General features: G+C 37.7%; 1 protein-coding gene across 1 annotated transcript in view; it reads right to left on the bottom strand.

Moving 5' to 3' along the window:
• Window positions 1–16,752, bottom strand: part of NAA15 (N-alpha-acetyltransferase 15, NatA auxiliary subunit) — a 45,694-nt gene that overhangs the window by 12,026 nt on the left and 16,916 nt on the right. The window contains exons 3-13 of the mRNA XM_068942089.1: window positions 16,002–16,106; window positions 15,061–15,218; window positions 11,268–11,402; window positions 10,953–11,106; window positions 8,317–8,436; window positions 7,548–7,643; window positions 7,299–7,405; window positions 6,808–6,880; window positions 4,754–4,923; window positions 3,927–4,079; window positions 1,198–1,326 (exon numbers count right to left, since the gene is read on the bottom strand). Of these exons, the coding sequence (XP_068798190.1) occupies window positions 1,198–1,326; window positions 3,927–4,079; window positions 4,754–4,923; window positions 6,808–6,880; window positions 7,299–7,405; window positions 7,548–7,643; window positions 8,317–8,436; window positions 10,953–11,106; window positions 11,268–11,402; window positions 15,061–15,218; window positions 16,002–16,106 (1,400 nt within the window). The remainder of the gene's footprint in view (window positions 1–1,197; window positions 1,327–3,926; window positions 4,080–4,753; window positions 4,924–6,807; window positions 6,881–7,298; window positions 7,406–7,547; window positions 7,644–8,316; window positions 8,437–10,952; window positions 11,107–11,267; window positions 11,403–15,060; window positions 15,219–16,001; window positions 16,107–16,752) is intronic.

Genomic DNA, 16,752 nt, shown 5'->3' with positions numbered 1-16,752 from the left:
AGTACTCTCAGAGCCTTCTCTGCAACTTCCTGCAGCCCCACTTTAATCACTATGCGTTCAGTAAGTGTCCTCACACTGTCCACTCCCTTTCTCTGATTATCTATCAATATATTAAACAATGGATCCCATACAGAGATGCCCATGCAATCTCTGTGGTAAACACCTTTTCTTGTGAAAACTGATTGTTTGCTCCTACTCTGTTTCCCAGCCACCAACCAGCTCTTAAGTCAGATCAATTTCCTTTCCTTTTCTAAGGCAGCTTAGTACTTTTAAGATGTGAAGGACCACATCAAAAGTGTTTCTGAAATCTAGAACAGATTTTAATCAACTAGACTGCCTTAAGCATATCTGGCATCTCTAAACAATATTTAAGAGGCAATGCTGCTTCTTACAAAAGCTTTGTTGTTGTTTTATGAATACAACATATTTGTTTATCTTTACTATACCTTCACTTAATCCAATAAATAAATTAAATGTAGTGACTTAATTCCTTAGATGCCATTCTCAAAAACATTTCTAAATCGGCACTACAATTGCTACCCTCTTCTGCTACCCAGGCTGATTTACATTATAAGAGTAGCAGTTAAACAGTTTTCTAACCAAATTCCTTTACAGCATTGGGGTGAACAGAATGTTTTACATCTCCTTAAGCCCCTCCACTTGCAAAAAGGCATAGCTTCTCGAAGTACTTCCCTTTGAGGACTTCCTTTACACCTCAACTATCTTGTCTTGTTTTTGGCTCCTAATGTGTTTGGAATTTTTTTTTTTTTTAAACTTTATAGGAAGCTGTAAATCCTAACTGCTTTAGCTTGCCTTATTATGGATCTGCATTTAATGTGCAAATGTTCTCTTTTCCCCTTTCTGGGCACAATTTCTACTTTAAGAAATCTTCATATTTCTAATAGCTCCTTTTAATCTATGGCTTTTTCTTTTTTCTAAAGGATCTCTTCCAGATTTTTTTAATAGGTTTTTACATTTATGCTATTAAGACACTGTACTTAAATGCTCAGCAATCTTCTTTTTTGGACTTAAAGTTCAAGTATAGTTTAACCAACCCCCCACTCTCCAATAGGAAACAAAATCTCTGCAGGAGCTGCAGGAAGCATACTCATGAGCGTACTGCTCCAAAAGGAAACATATCAGCACAGCAAACTTAAGCTAGCATTTCCAGCCTAAACAGTTTAACTAGATACATACTCTCTCAATTTCATGGCATTTCTTAAGTGCTTCTCCAAATTTATTCATTGCTTTGTAAGCTTGCGCGCATTCTGTCTGAAACCACATGCACTGCATTTCATTCAAGTTCTCTACCGCCGAGGTTCCTTCCTGAAAGGAAAAACAGCATTATCAAAAATATATCTCACTCAACTTGTTAACTGCCGTTTCTCGCATCTTCCTCTAGTTAAAAGCACACATAAAAAGGCCAGCAAAAATGCTACATTTCAAAACTGGATGCCTGCATGTTAGAAATTGCCACAGTTGAGGTTATTTCTTAATACGGCCTTTTTGTGTGTTTGCACTCTGACACAATCTTTACGTGGTCCCCCATTTCCACGGATTTTTCTATTTCCTCCACCCAAAACACTTCCTTAAGCAACGAACAAGATGGATTTGCTTGGTTCATTGATCAGGGCTCCAAAGTGAAGAAAATCATTCCTCTATGTTCAACTTTTTGAGAGTCAGAAATACACAATGAACAGCCAGGTGGTGACCATTTACCTGTGACACTTCCTCATCTTTAAGATAGAAAAGGCATTCGTTCAGTGTTGTTTAAAATTATGTACAATGTATAACGCTTTGCAGCATGAAGAGAAATGGCAGAAAAGTTCTAACGCATGGAATGACACTGACACCTACAGGAATTTTTACTGAAACTGCCATTTGTTTCCTCCAGAGACTTGCTGACTGAGCTAAGCCTGAAAGCAACCGACACTAGTAACAGGTTATTTCCTACGTGATCAGCACTACGGAGCAGGGGACACTGAAGCTGGTTTGCTGATCATAAAGGAATAGTGAGAGCAGGTAACTTTTGTTTCCATTTCAGGTTCTGGAAATCACACGGTTGAGGAGGTTTTGTGCTCTCCCCTGCCCCCACTGGAAGATCCTTTAATTCTTCCTTAACCAAGACAAAGGCATAGACAAGTCCAAAACTCATTAGGTGTCCTCTTTATAAACGATCCTTTTAAAGGAGCCAAGTCACAGACATTTAACACCAAAAAGTATATGAAAGCACGAAGTGGTGAAACTTGGTGTTCCTTCTGCTTCTCGATAGGATCTATCAGCTTTGTCACTTTCCGATTCAGAAAATGAAAAGAGAAGTGTTCTCCCAAAGTTGGTATTTGTAAATACTTGCCAAGATCATACGCTTGCACATTATCATATGCCTGTCAAGCTTAATATTAAAGTCAGTTAGCTGGAATGGATGCAGTCATTCTGACTTCTTCCTGACTTTGCAAAAACCAGCCCACTCGAGACCAGCGCAGAGCCAGAGCTGGGAAAGTGACAGATAACATTCACATGGCAAAAGACTGAGAAGGCCACAAATGAGAAAGACTGCCTTCAAAACCAGTCTAATTTGGGTAACTTAAAAAAACAAACAAACAAAAAAAACCCCCACAGATCAAGTGTCAGAGGCAGAGTTTTATCTTTACTGTGCTTTTGTTTAGGTCTTTGGGATTTTTTTTTAATTACTTTTATTAAGAAGCTTGTAGTTAAGCATCAGACAGAAGATCAAAACGGTATGAAAACATTACATATAATGCAACGTAATCAAATTATATTTTTAAAGTTCAGTTTTTAACAACTGGTAGGCTTGTTTTTTGACATCTTCCTGAAGTCACTTAAGGCAGGAAGACCGACCAATTAAACTGGATTCATAGCAATTTTGCATCAAGAGCTCCACACAAAGCTGCTGAGCTTATACAAACCAGTTTTCCTTGCCTCATTCTATGTTTACCTGTGATCATCCTCCATTTTACAAGAATTCCTCACCTTACGCACGTCCTGTTCAACCTACCTTACTCCAGGTTTTTCCCACTCGCCAAGAGAAGAGAGACAAATGGGACAACAAGCCAAACAAAACAAACCAAACCAAAAAGGCTGCAGTTTCCCAGGTAGATCCCAATTGTTTGTTGCTATTGGGACATATGAATGATATTGTTCAAAGACTACCATTAATATTCTAGAAAGATTACACATTGAGCTGTGCTGCTTTCACTTATGAAAAATAACTGCAAGAGAGAGCAATAACCCTTATAAAAAATAACTAACCTTTGAGACCATGAAACTATTCAGAACAGGTTACTGCAGAGACAAAAAAACTGATGCACGATGTGCATGCTAGTTAATAGGTCATGGGTAAGCAGTAACAGGGGGGAAAAAAAAGTGAAGTTTCCCTTCATCACTATTAAACATGGCCTTGGGGGCTAAGTCTTGTTCACAGAAGGATCATGTCTTGGAAAATCTCTCATCCACCAGCTACACAGAAATTCTATTATAAAAGAGAAGCCTGAATATTCTAACTTAACATCTTTTTGAACAAAAGATGAGATATGGGCAACTTTATCAGATGTCTTAAGGGTCCTAGATAATCAATATTAAATCCAAAGAATCCTCAGAAAATTATTTTTTCCCAAGTACTTATTTTTAGGAATACAGTAAGGGCTTGCTGTATTTTTCATACCTAGCAGAGAGATCAAATCCAGGTTTTAATGTTGAGTTTCCACTTAAGACTATGTAATTATGCTTAGCAAAGAGTAATTCTAACCCACCTATTATCTACTGTTAATGAAGCAAGCAACCATAGCTGCTCTGAAAGAGAACTTAGAGATCATAAAAGTTAGATGACCGTTTACACAAAGAAAATATTCCACAAGGGATTAGGCCTACATATGATTCAAAAGAGCTATAAATTAAACATAACCAACCCTCGTAAACTTAGAGCACATTTCTTCTGCTTCTTTAATGAAGTTTGCTTTCAACATATATTTTGCACATTTGGAGTTGATAAACCTGTCTGCTGTGTCCAAAGCCTGAGCCTCATCCATCCACCTTGCAGCTTCTTTAATATTCCCAGCATGCTTAAAGAGAAAGAAATTTAAATTTAAGCTCAATAATTACAAACACACATATTTTATCCACTGACTGTTCAATACCATATGTAAATTGTTTAGACTCTTCTTTTTTATAACTAGCTTTCTTTAGGAAAAAAGATTCTTTAAAGAAAAAAGCAAAATAATTATTTTTCCCCATTACAGAGCCACAGGTCTTTTAGCACTAGAAATTTTTCCTGAATATGCTTAACAGACATTTTGGTTAACATCATTCTGATAAAATACGGTAGTAGATTTAAGAATTTTTTTTAAAAAAAAACTTTACAAAAAAAGAAGGAGGGAGCATTTAAAAATATTAACTCAATGTATTAGTGTGATTATTAACGCTAAAAAAAATTTGAATTGATGAGGACGCACATTTTGCAGCATACTTGTCCTTTATTCACTTAAAAATCTTCATGTGGGCTTACTCATACATAGCAAAACAAAGACAAAACCCCCCAAATGCCACTACTTATCTGGAAAGTCACTAAAATTCATGGAACTTTTCCATGGATTATGCATGAGTCTTGCTCGAGCAAAACTTAACATTTTAATGTTCATGACAAAAATCATTACTGCAAAGCACAAGCAGGGGTAAAGGTCTTCCAGGATAATAAAATAATAACCTCTGATCACTAAGGATAAGCCAAACAACTTACCTTATAGATTTTTGCCTTCACAAGGAAAAGTTCTATCAAAGTGGGAGTACTTTCTATAGCAGCATTTATATATTCTAGAGCCAGGGATGGCTGCCCAATTTTATCATAATGTTGAGCCAAGTAGTACTGGACCCAGAGTAAAGTGGTTGGAGGTTCTTCTTTACCATCATCTGGAGGGAGAAAAATAGTGGGCTTTTTTCCTCCTCGTTTGGTTTATTCAAGCAACGTGCCTCAAGGAAAGTCCTATAAATGCAGCCACTGAAGTTAACTCTCTCTCTACATCAGGCTGCTGTGCAAAACCTGGAAGTGCTTCCAAACTCCCGGATCCAGGTAAGCACTAAGTCCATGTTTTGCAAGACCTGAGCATTTACTGTACTCCTCCCACATCCTGATTTTAACGGAAAGAAAATACGGGTTGGTGGGTCAGCAGGGAGCTGCAACATGTCCCAGCTAGTCCCTTAATCTGGGCAGTCAAAGGTGCAGGACTTCAGTGTATGACATACAGCACACATGCATCAGAATATATCTGTACTATAGGGCATCTGACATCTGTGAAACATTTACTTCACAAAAGTCTTGGCAGCTTTTTATTCAATACTGTTTTGGGTCAAGAGCATAGTAGGGAGTCCTGCTAAACGCAAGTGATGCACAGTAACAAGGCAAGCGTTCCTGTACATTCAATATTTGCATATTTTCAACCAAGAGAGTTGACTATTTTTCAAACAAAACAGTCCATTTCTATTCCAAACCTTTAAAAAGGTTTTCCATCTCTACCGCTGACAAACTGTCACTTTTCACCTAAGCATATCCTATGCTACATCTATACGAAACAGTCCTATATGCAAACTGGTGTTGAAAGTTAGAGAGCTTTGCTTGAAATGCAAAGTACTTAAGTCTTAAAAGTTAATTTCACCACTTAATTATAACCATGATGCACAGCATCTTGTAGGAAAAAAAAAAAAAAAGTCCTGGAGGTGGGGTGTGTGCTAGTACTTCTGAAAGGTTCTGGTTCTTTAGCTTACTATATAAATTAATTATGCAATTATATGCATTTGGCTGTTTATTTTAAGGTAGTGGAAAATTGTTTATTTGAACAGAATTCACTATTATCAAAGCAAATATTGAATTGAACTGAAATTACAGCAACCCATTTCCTTAAATCAGAAAAGCTTGAATGCATTTGAATGGCTCGGAAAAAATTTAAATAGGTATTGCATAGTTGTATTGTAGATTACAGCATTAAATTCAAGGAAAGACGTTAACAGGCAACCTGGATGACAATTTCATACGGAAGCATCCCATTAAAGTTTCTGTTAACAGTTATTTCCCTTCTTTGCAATTTCAATTAAAACATGCTTAATAATTAGGATCAACCTTAAAAATTTCAGTGTATAAAGCCATTCATGCTATCTTAATTATTACACTATTATAATCACCTTACAAAATTTTATGATTATCTTTTATTTTATGCAGTAAAGGTTTTTTGGGGAGAATTTCTGTTACAAAACAGTTGGGCAAACGACTGAAGAAACATCATAAACCTCCTCATAGAAGAAAACTATGAAGGCCAATTCAATATATGTAGAAGCATACCACAGAACAAAATAGTTGTCAGCCAGCCAAATCCCACCCCCCAAATCCAAATAAAACAAATCTGAAGATTGTACTATTGTACCAAACCAGTATTAATTCCTTTTTTTTCCCCACATTGCTGTGAATAAACATTAATACATAACTCTCAAATTTTTCAGTTTCTTGGAGAATGATAAAATTCAGTCGTGAAATAGAACTCTTGAACCCCAACCTGCAGAAAGATGATCACTCTTCCAGATCCAGGAAAACATTTAAAACAAGCAAGCAGATTTTGAGTATACGCATCAAATGGATTACAGCTGTCCAATTTTAAGAAACTGTGGTTTGGTTCTGTGTTTTCGAAAAAGAGATACAAGGGGTATCTCCATTTCTTCATTGCCCTCTGATTCCTGTCTCTGAATGGTCACATATTGCTCATACCAGGCAATAATTCCATAAAATATTGCATTCTTAGCACTCACCATTTGGGTTAAATAACCTGCAGCTTCTTAGAGAGGTTTCATAACCTACCACAAGCTCTTCTATAATTGCCACCTATAATGTGCAAGACAAGACAAAAAAAAAATCTCTAAATAAGACGGTATTTCACTCTAACTTGAACCATTTGGTGTAACCCTAACTAGTTGTTTTTGGTAAATGACTTTTGCTATATTCTAAATTACAATACATATATATGGGAACGCACTCAATCTCACCTCTCTTTTCAACTAATTTAGAGAAAGGCTCCCCGTGTTAACACTTAAGCAGCTTATAGTTAGCAAATTTCTTTTTTTTTTTTTTATACTTACTAACTTGACACAAGGCTATGTATGCCTGTATTTGATTTTTCTACATATACTAGGTCATAACGTACAACAGCGCTGACAGAGCAAGAACTGAAAAAGGTTACTTTCACCTCCTCAATGCATAACAGCCATGAGGGAGATCATGTAAAAAGCTGGAGTTTTCCTACCTTCTCCTTGTCTTTGTATAATGACCTCAAAGTATTGAAGACTGGAGGACAACCTTTGCTGAAATTCATCCTCAGAAACTTGTCCAGACATTCCTTAAACTTTTCACCTTGAGAGGAAAAAGACCTGTTGATTTTGTTTTACCACGCATTACTTTTCAATTCCAGACCAGTTATGCTGTCAAAACAAATATCTAAGAAAAGAACACAAGCATTAAGAAGAACATACCTGCTTGTCAAAAATGCACTTACCTGACAAAAAGTTTAACGGCAATCTTCTTGGAACTAGTCCCCTTGGGTATTTAGTCCAGGCCTCTTCGTAGATCTTTAGCCTCTCCAACATATTGGCTGGAACAGAAATGTAGAGTTTACTTTTTCCTTCCTTTTTGGCAGGAAGGGGAAGGGGGGAAAAAGATATGTGAAATAATTACATCTACTTTAAAAAAAAGTCAGAGTATATAAGACTAACTGCTGTATATTTCCTAAAGAACTTGAACTGGCATTTCATTTTCAAAGCTGCAGTAATAAATGATTTCAGGTATTCAACGTCTACAAGTTCTTCTTCCAATAGTGGTTATAACTGCATTTTTCTTATACAAAAAAGGGAGGGGATGGATGGACTTTTAACTCCATGTTATGTTAAAATTTCAAACAAGGAGAACCATTCAAGAGAATTGAACTTTTGTACAAAAACCTCAGTTACCTACAACACAAGATTAAGATGACAAAGAGCAAAAGAAAAATTCTAAATTTAAACAGTCTAAGAAATAATTTTCTTCTTTAAGCCATGCACAATGAGACCACTGTATTTTTGTTGTTCTGGTTTTAAATAAGAGATAATAAAAACTGTACAAGAAATAGTCAAGCCTTCCTTAAAAAAAATAGACACACTGTACCTAAAACTCAGAACTTAAATGGAAAATTCTTTAAGCAGTTTTCAATAAGTTCACCAGATTTCAATACATACAAAGTGCCAACGGTGCAGAAATACCTTGCTGACTACAATGTATCAAATCATTACCTGGTTTAAGCGCCTTCTCTAGGCCTTTGTAGTAGGCCCAGTTTTCAGGATTCCTTTCTTGCAATCCTTTGTAGACTTCAACTGCTTCTTCAAGCCTGCCGAGTTGGAGCAGAAGTTCTCCTGTGTAAAATGCAAGAAGTTTTTAATTAAAGAAACAGGAGAATAAAACCATGTAATATTAATCACTCTACAGTAAAGATTAGATAATCCTCAAATCCATGCAGATTCTAATTTCTTAAAAACAAGTCATCACTGTGGCATCACAAACAGTTGACAGATACGCTTTTACTTTGACAATAGATGCGTTTACAATAGGTTTTCATAACTCAGCCAGTAACTCAGTAAAACCTGCTTGAAAATTTAATGTTAACAGCAAGATGCACACGTTTATTTTCACTTACTGAAGTGACTGGTTACGTTAAGCATAGTTTTTACTACAGAAGGCAATTAAAAGCAGTACATAGTATTTCATGTATATAGCATCTTGAAAATCAAATTGAAATTGCAAAGCTGCAAATAAATGAAGCGTTCTTCAGTCTGGTATTTTTAAAAACTAACTTCAATGTTTTAAATCAAACTATTGATCCGATTAACGAATTCTCAGGATTCCGCAAGCAAATTTGTTTTTAATCATACTTGCTTACAATATGATAGTTAGAAGTAAAATCTGTGTCTAACAATTGTACACAGCATCTCTGCTTATGCTGGAGACGGAACAAAAATCAATTTCCCATTTCACAATGGGAAACCATGTTTTACAAATGCTTTGCTATTTACAAGCGTTAGCAGTAGAAGCAGACCACATTCAAGAGATCATACGATGTCGTTCTAGATTAAAATGGGACTTCCTCGTCCTGTTTCATGAGCAAAACGCAAATATCAGTGTTACTTCTCTTCCTATGTCACATAATTGCCATATGGAATTTTGTCAGAAGACACTGCTACCTACAGACAGGCTAATTTGGGAACTACAGGCAATATCAAATGCCAGGGAATACATCAATAGCTCCGTCCATAATAACAACGGAACCTGAAATACAATCCTAAATTCTTTCCCTGAGGTGAAAGTTAGCTTTGCTAATTTAAATTTAATGGTGACAAATACCAATACTATTTCCAGCGTTACTCAGTTGTATTTCATTCATAATGGCTTTTGTTTGGGAATTTAAAACTTACAGATGATAATCATTTATTAGCAGGCTTTTCTGTAGTATGCACAATAGGTAAGAACTAACATCATCACAAGAGCGTGCTAAAAAAACTGATCAGCAGCATCCTACAGAAAGTGACCAGACTCTACAGAGAATACTTCCTTTTTCCAATAATTTGCTCCAGCTTATGTCAAACACGACCCACTATGTCCAAAAAATAGCATCCCTATACCCATTACTATTTATATGCAAACCAAGCTATCCATTTACAGTGAGTGACAGTGGAGAGTTGCCTGCAGTAATTTTCCTTGCGGAAGCACCTGCATCCACACACCTGCCACGCTGTTTTAGTGGCTCAGTTCCTGGGTTGCTCTTGCGAAACAGTGAGATTACTGTTAACAGGACTAACGAGCAGGCTACAAAAATCCTCCTTCTCTTTGCTTCAAGCAATTATCCAAACAGATTCTACCATGGGACACTAACAAACAGTACCTTCAATAAGTAGGAAGTTTCACAGTGACAGGGCAGCACAAACATCAAGCAGGGGAGGAACAGAGCATACTACTGAACAAGCGCATCTGTTAACATAGATGCGAGAGCAAGCCCCTACCATTCTGCAATTGTAGCTATGGAATATCATTTGTATTGTTCTAATACTATAGCGTTATAATATTAGTAGCAGATGCTTCTCCTGCGTTGCCCAGCTGAAGAACCTGTTTTGATACATTGCAAAACTGAGTACAGTTAAAAGCTTCCTACTTTGCAGAAGATGATTCCTGCCCCTTCGACAAACGGCCTCTTTGTCAGGACCACTATCAAGTCTGGAACAGGATGGGTTTGGCTACACTACCCAAACAGAATTTTCAGACAACAGCTCAGGATCATCTGTCTGAAACGCTCAGAAGTATCAGCAGAGCACGTCTGTGCTCTGCTGATGCCTTCTCTGTCTGGGAGAGAGGAATACAACATGCACAAGAGAGCTGCAAGAGAAGCAGTCTTTTACCGCTGAGGAACTAAATAAATCTAAAACCAAAGCAAAGATGAAATTGCAAAAGCAGGAGAAAGCTGACAGTACAGGCATTCCATTGTATACCATGCATCTAGCTGATCTGAAGAAAAAATTAGCAGCTTTATTGGGAGTGTCTAAGCTTATGCAAAGAACAGGTATTTCCATCAACTTTGTTGCTTCTGAGCCAGGACAAAAGGAAAGGACTACTTTGTTTTGCTTTACGATACACATACTTACTCGATCATGCAAGATACAGATAGAAAGCACTACAAAGAATGCTTAAAATGCAGAAGTTTCCAGGCTCTTTTAAACAAAATCTAGCTTCTTAAAGATACAAATTGTCTTGATAGTAAGCTATAAATTGAATTCAAGTAACTCAGTGAAAAAATAATGTATTTCTAACATTTTATCTATGATATTCATCATACAAAAACATGCACGTACACAAAATACTACCACCTTCCAGAAGTAATTACCTTTAGTTTCTTCTACAGCCAGCTTATCACAGATCTGCTTTTCATAGGTACAAAGATGCTCCAAAGCTTCTTTATATAGGCCTGCCTCCCGGAGGACTTGATTTTGATACAGAAGCAGTTCACTGTATTCATAGTCCACTTTATCAGGTGATGTCTGCGTAGGACAGTAAGACACATGAGAAAGTTCATACTTCTAGAATGCACCTGGAACTCAAATTAATTGACTAAAGAAACTGCATAAAGTCTTCGCATCACAAAGGAAAACTGTTTTCCTTTTAACTTAAGCCATACAGGAATCCCATGTTTTCCTCTTACCTGCTGCGTCTTCCTAAATTCCTCTAAGATTTTTGCTGCCATTTCATAATCTTCCAGCAGATGGTAAGCAATAGCATAACCAATCCACGATGCTCGCTGTGCAGGTCGGAGCTGAAGCAACTGGTATCTTGTTTCCTGCAAAAGAGTAGCTACTAATTTTCCTGATTCAATTCTGATGCTCTCTAGAATTCACTATGCAATACTCTGTCCTCAGTAGCCAAATACTTAACGAATGTCACTAACGACTCGTTTTCTGTATGTAGATATATATCACCAAAAGGAAGAACAAACTTTTTTTGTACTTTCTGATTAAAAAATAATAAAAAACCTATATCATTTCCAAATAAAAAGACTGAGGAATCAGATTAATTTATTAAGGTATCACATACATGCTTTTCCTGTCCTACTGCTCATGAACAGAATGCAATTAGGGATCTTTGGTGTGAGTTGCAGGAACGTTTACTATATATATTCGTGCTTCAAATTCACTTTGGAAGCGTATTAAATCATCGGAAGTGTTTTTGGGCAAAAGATCCACGTAAGCGCATCCCTATTCTTTGGCCAGAAGATAATTACAGCTCTAAGATGCAACAGATTTGCTTGGAATCATGTTCTTTGAACCTCAGGGGAAAGTTATGACTTGAGGGGAAAGTTAAGGCTCCTGGGAGGCATCTCCAAGTAATTTAAAGTTAAGGAGAAAAGTTACTACCTACCAAAAAAGCTTGAACAATCAGAAGCCACAGTTAACAAAGAACTAAAATAACACGGAGCAGTTTGGTCAGAATGCAGGAAGATCCCTCAAATTACTATAAAATGGGAGAAGGCAGAAGGAAAAGCTAAGAAAAAGCTTACTCCAGGACTTGAGAGTAAATCTGCACCCTTCAAACTAGCATACGAGCAATCATGAATACCTGGCTTTTAAGCATGTCGACACTGAACACTTAATGTATTCTATAACCATGTGTTACTCGTACACTTAATAATTACGTATTGGTATTCAAATCTCTTTTATTGTAACGGCTTCTGGATAGATTTTACAAGTGAACTTTAGAATCTATGCTAAATTTTGGCATACCATGTCTCAGCAAGAGATGAGTCAAACTTGAAAGTGACTAATATGAAAAAGAGTGACTGCAAAATATCCTAAACCAGCAATAAATTCACGAGGGACCTATTTCAGCTGGTGATTCCACATTGCTCTAAGAGCAAAATTTGTTCTTGGCATACTAACATTACCCCAGTTTGAAGAGGAAATAATTGATGAAGAAACCAACTAATGTGTTTTAACAAACGCAACTATAACGGACCAAGAAAAAACTGAAAAGATGGAAACCTGACAATAAATACTATCCAAAAGTCTCTCAAATTTAGAAAACTTTTTTTTTTTTGCAGAAAAAGGGAAAACCGTGTTACATCAGCCTATGTAAACTGAAAAACAAACAAGCTCTTAGGCATACAAATGTAATTAAGGAAAAATTGATTACAGAATCACAGAATGGTTGAGGTTGGAGGGCATCTCTGGAGATCATCTAGTCCAACCTCCCTCCTCAAGCAGGGTCAGCTAGAGCACATTGCCCAGGATCACGTCCAGGCGGGTTCTGAATAGCTCCAGGGAAAGGAGACTCCACAACCTCGCTGGGCAACCTGTGCCAGTGCTCTGTCACCCTCACAGCAAAGAAGTTTTTCCTCAGGTTCAGATGGAACTGCCTGTGGTTCAGTTTGTGCCCGTTGCCTCTCGTCCTGTCGCTGGGCATCACTGAGAAGAGTCTGGCCCCATCCTCTTGACACCCTCCCTTCAGATGCTTGTACACATTGATGAGATCGCCTCTCAGTCTTCCCTTCTCCAGGCTCAACAGGCCCAGCAATCTCAGTCTTTCCGCATAGGAGAGATGCTCCAGTCCCCTCATCATCTTTGTAGCCCTCCGCTGGACTCTCTCCAGGAGTGCCATGTCTCTCTTGTACTGGGGAGCTCAGAACTGGACACAGTACTCCAGAGGTGGCCTCACCAGGGCTGAGTAGAGGGAGAGGATCACCTCCCTCCACCTGCTGGCAACACTCTGCCTAATGCACCCCAGGAGACCATTGGCCTTCCACCAGGACACCCAGGTCCTTTTCTGCAGAGCTACTTTCCAGCAGGTCAACCCCCAGCCTGTCCTGGTGCAGGGGGTTATTCCTGCCTAGGTGCAGGACCCTGCACTTGCCTTTGTTGAACTTCAGGAGGTTCCTCTCCGCCCAGCTCTCCAGCCTGTCCAGGTCCCCCTGAATGGCAGCACAGTCTTCTGGTGGGTCAGCCGCTCCCCCCAGTTTAGCATCATCAGCAAACTTGTTGAGGGTGCACTCTGTCCCTTCATCCAAGTCATCCATGAGTAGGTTGAACAAGACTGGACCCAGTACTGACCCCTGCGGGACACTGCTAGCTACACGCCTCCAACTAGACTGCACCACTGACCACAACCCTCTGAGCTCTGCCATCCAGCCAGTTCTCAATCTACCTCACTGTCCAAGATCCTGTTTTACATAAATCACTGTTTGAATTATAAATTCTTTGGGTGTCCATTGTCATCTTTCCCTGTGCGGTTTGGCAAGAAACACAAAAAGATCATCCATAATAATTGTTTGGTCTAGTCTTGAGTGAGCTGCACAGTGACCACCACAGATTCAAGATAAGGAGGAGTCTTGAGTATCAAGACAGATGAAACAAAAGGCTATTTAGAAATTACAAACATAGACAGCAACTAAGACTTAGCCTTAACCACACAAACAACTTAGCAATATGCAAAGTAAACAGAAATTGTTACTTCTTAAGAAATAAAGGTAGCAGCAAGCTAGACATCAGTTTACAATTCAAGGAAATGCAAAAAAGCTAAACACAGTGTGAGTAGTAGAGAAAGCAGTAGAAAGGTTGTGTTCTTTACGGAAGCACCACAATCACAACACTACTGCTTCATAATGGCTAGTCCATGTTAAACATCTGATATTGCAAATAGGGACAAACTGACACAAGTTCAAATGAAAGCAAATATAACCGGGCACTGCAGAAGCAAGCATAAAACGAGGGTTTCAATCTAAATTACCAAACTGTGTTCAACTCTAAAATAAACAGAAGAAAACAAGGTCTAAACCTTGTTAAAAGGTCTAAATCTAAATGTTTTGAGAGTACTAAATCAAGAAAGAAGGGGAATATTCAAGAGCTGTGATCCACAATCTTATAGCTCACAGGAAGCGTAAGGAAATACTCGAAGTCAGTGGAAGCTGCTGTCACTAACACCCGCGTTGGCTAGGAAGCAAAACACGATGTGTCACACAGCATACTGCTTCCTCTGTATTGTTACATACTAAGAGAAGAGTGGTGGCTACTGAGTTAGAGGTTTCCATGGGTAACCAGAAGGAGGAATATATGGTAAGAAGTAGTAAAAAACCAGAAAGTCCTTTGCCTGAATAGCAGTCGTCTTCAGAACTCATAGCCTGGTAGCTACAGGAGCCTTTCAAAGAGCGTATTAAAAAGAGTAGGAATTATCTATAGCTGGATTTTACAGCATTAGAAGAAAAGTATCCTGCAGCAATTGTGCACTGAAAAAATAAAGTAATTTAATATGCCATTAAATCTTTGCACTTTACAAAAATTGTTCAGTAGTATGTCTGCCTTTACTTTCATAAAGTATTGAGTAATACATAGTTTTAACATTCTGGGTTTCATGATCTACCTCTGCATATTTTTTAAAGTTGCATGCCACAATTAGCAACCTTTGCTGTGCTGCGATAAATTGATAAAAAGTGTAGTACGTATACTTACCCTGTAACCTTCAAGATCCCTCATTTGAATCTGTAGCAGAGAAAGATCTCTCAAGATTTGAAGATTGTCTTTATCCCATTTCAGTGCATTTCTGTAACATTTGATAGCTTCGTCATACTTCTTGTCTGACCTCTGAAGAAGGCCATACACATGCCAACCTGGAAAACTCTGTTAAGGAGGCTACTGAATTTGAGTAGAGAGAAATCAGATCCAGCGTAGTAGTGACATAACAGTTAGTAAAACCTCGTAAGCAGTTTATAAGCAGAAAATAACATTATCACGATCATTACAGTTCTTTTGTTCAGCCAAATAAAGAAACAGATTGCTAACTGAAGATACAGATCTACTCACCCGTTAGGTGCACAGGATGCAAATAATGAAATATAAATTCTAATTTTCTGTATTAGAAGGGGGGTGACAAACCAAGTAGTAGCATCTTTGAAAAGACTATCAGGGTTGCACAATACATTTTTAAGGGCTTATATTAGACAACTGAAGTGCCTGCACTTCCTGCATTTTAAGTATATGACAAGTTCTTATGAATGTCACTGCAACTACTAACATTTTTAAAGCAAACTGCATGCGTTTATTCCTAGTTGGGCCCACCACAAATTATCAATTTAGAGTTACAATTCAATGATTAAAAAAAAAAAAAAAGCAATGATATTTGAACTAACAGTGACTGCAATGATAGCTGTGCAAAAACATCTGCCCTGTAGATAGTTTAGGCAAAATATTCTTGTGTACTAGACGTAAGAACTATACAATTCTGAACTCCCAGTTTGAAGACTACTGCTACAGGGTCTTGTTGGTATTCTATAAATCAAGTAGTTAGAGAAAAATAAAAACAACCATGAACAAAACATACCTTCCCCCCCCCCCAAAAAAAAACAAAAAACCTTTTCCATTCATAAATGAATGCCATATTGCAAAAAGGATACAGACATGACTCTTTAAGTCATTCCTTAAGCCTCTACGCACAAGTTCATATGCTTCCTCTTTCTTTCCTAGACAGTTTAACGTTAGTCCTTTCATTGCCAGGGTTTCTAAACAACATTAGGATTAAACAAATGTAAGTTATTCATTTTTATAACAGCTTTTAGGCTTAACATAACAACTCTAAATATCCTTAATTGCAATTGCAATTTTAGACTCAGTACTGATTTAGCAGCATCAGAATTTGGTGTTCTTCTTTCACATGGAAAATTACACTTGAAGGTTATTCACTTGTGTATTGTACTCCACAACAAATTCAATGCAGTATTTATACCAAAAGTAAAGCACTGTTTTATTTTAAAGGCACTAAAAATTATCTCCTCTACAGACTTCTGGAGACAAAGAATGTTTACTGTAAAAGAGCATTATAACCTATCAAGCATTTATTCGCAACACTTTTCTCGAGATCGCTACACATGTATCCACATCAATCTAGCTGGCAAAGAAAAAAAATTTTCTGGACAGTGGAAAGAAAGCCTCAAGTCCGTCGTAAAAGTAGGCTGAAACGTCAGTGAGGGACAACCTCCTTTTTCTTTTCTTCCCCAAAAGACTATCCCTTCAGAAAAAGTAACAAGCCTGCAAAGGTAATACACATATATTGCTCAGGGCTATTCAACCTCTCGTCTTGCACTTTTTCCTTCACATGAACCGAAAACCATTTCCCCTTAAAAGTGATTTAAGGGATTCCTGTGTGTA

The sequence above is a fragment of the Struthio camelus genome, chromosome 4 (genome assembly GCF_040807025.1).
Source record: "Struthio camelus isolate bStrCam1 chromosome 4, bStrCam1.hap1, whole genome shotgun sequence".
In the NCBI taxonomy this organism is placed as follows: Eukaryota; Metazoa; Chordata; class Aves; order Struthioniformes; family Struthionidae; genus Struthio; species Struthio camelus.
Note: the sequence above shows the minus strand (reverse complement) of the source record. Positions and strands in the feature narration are given on the sequence as shown.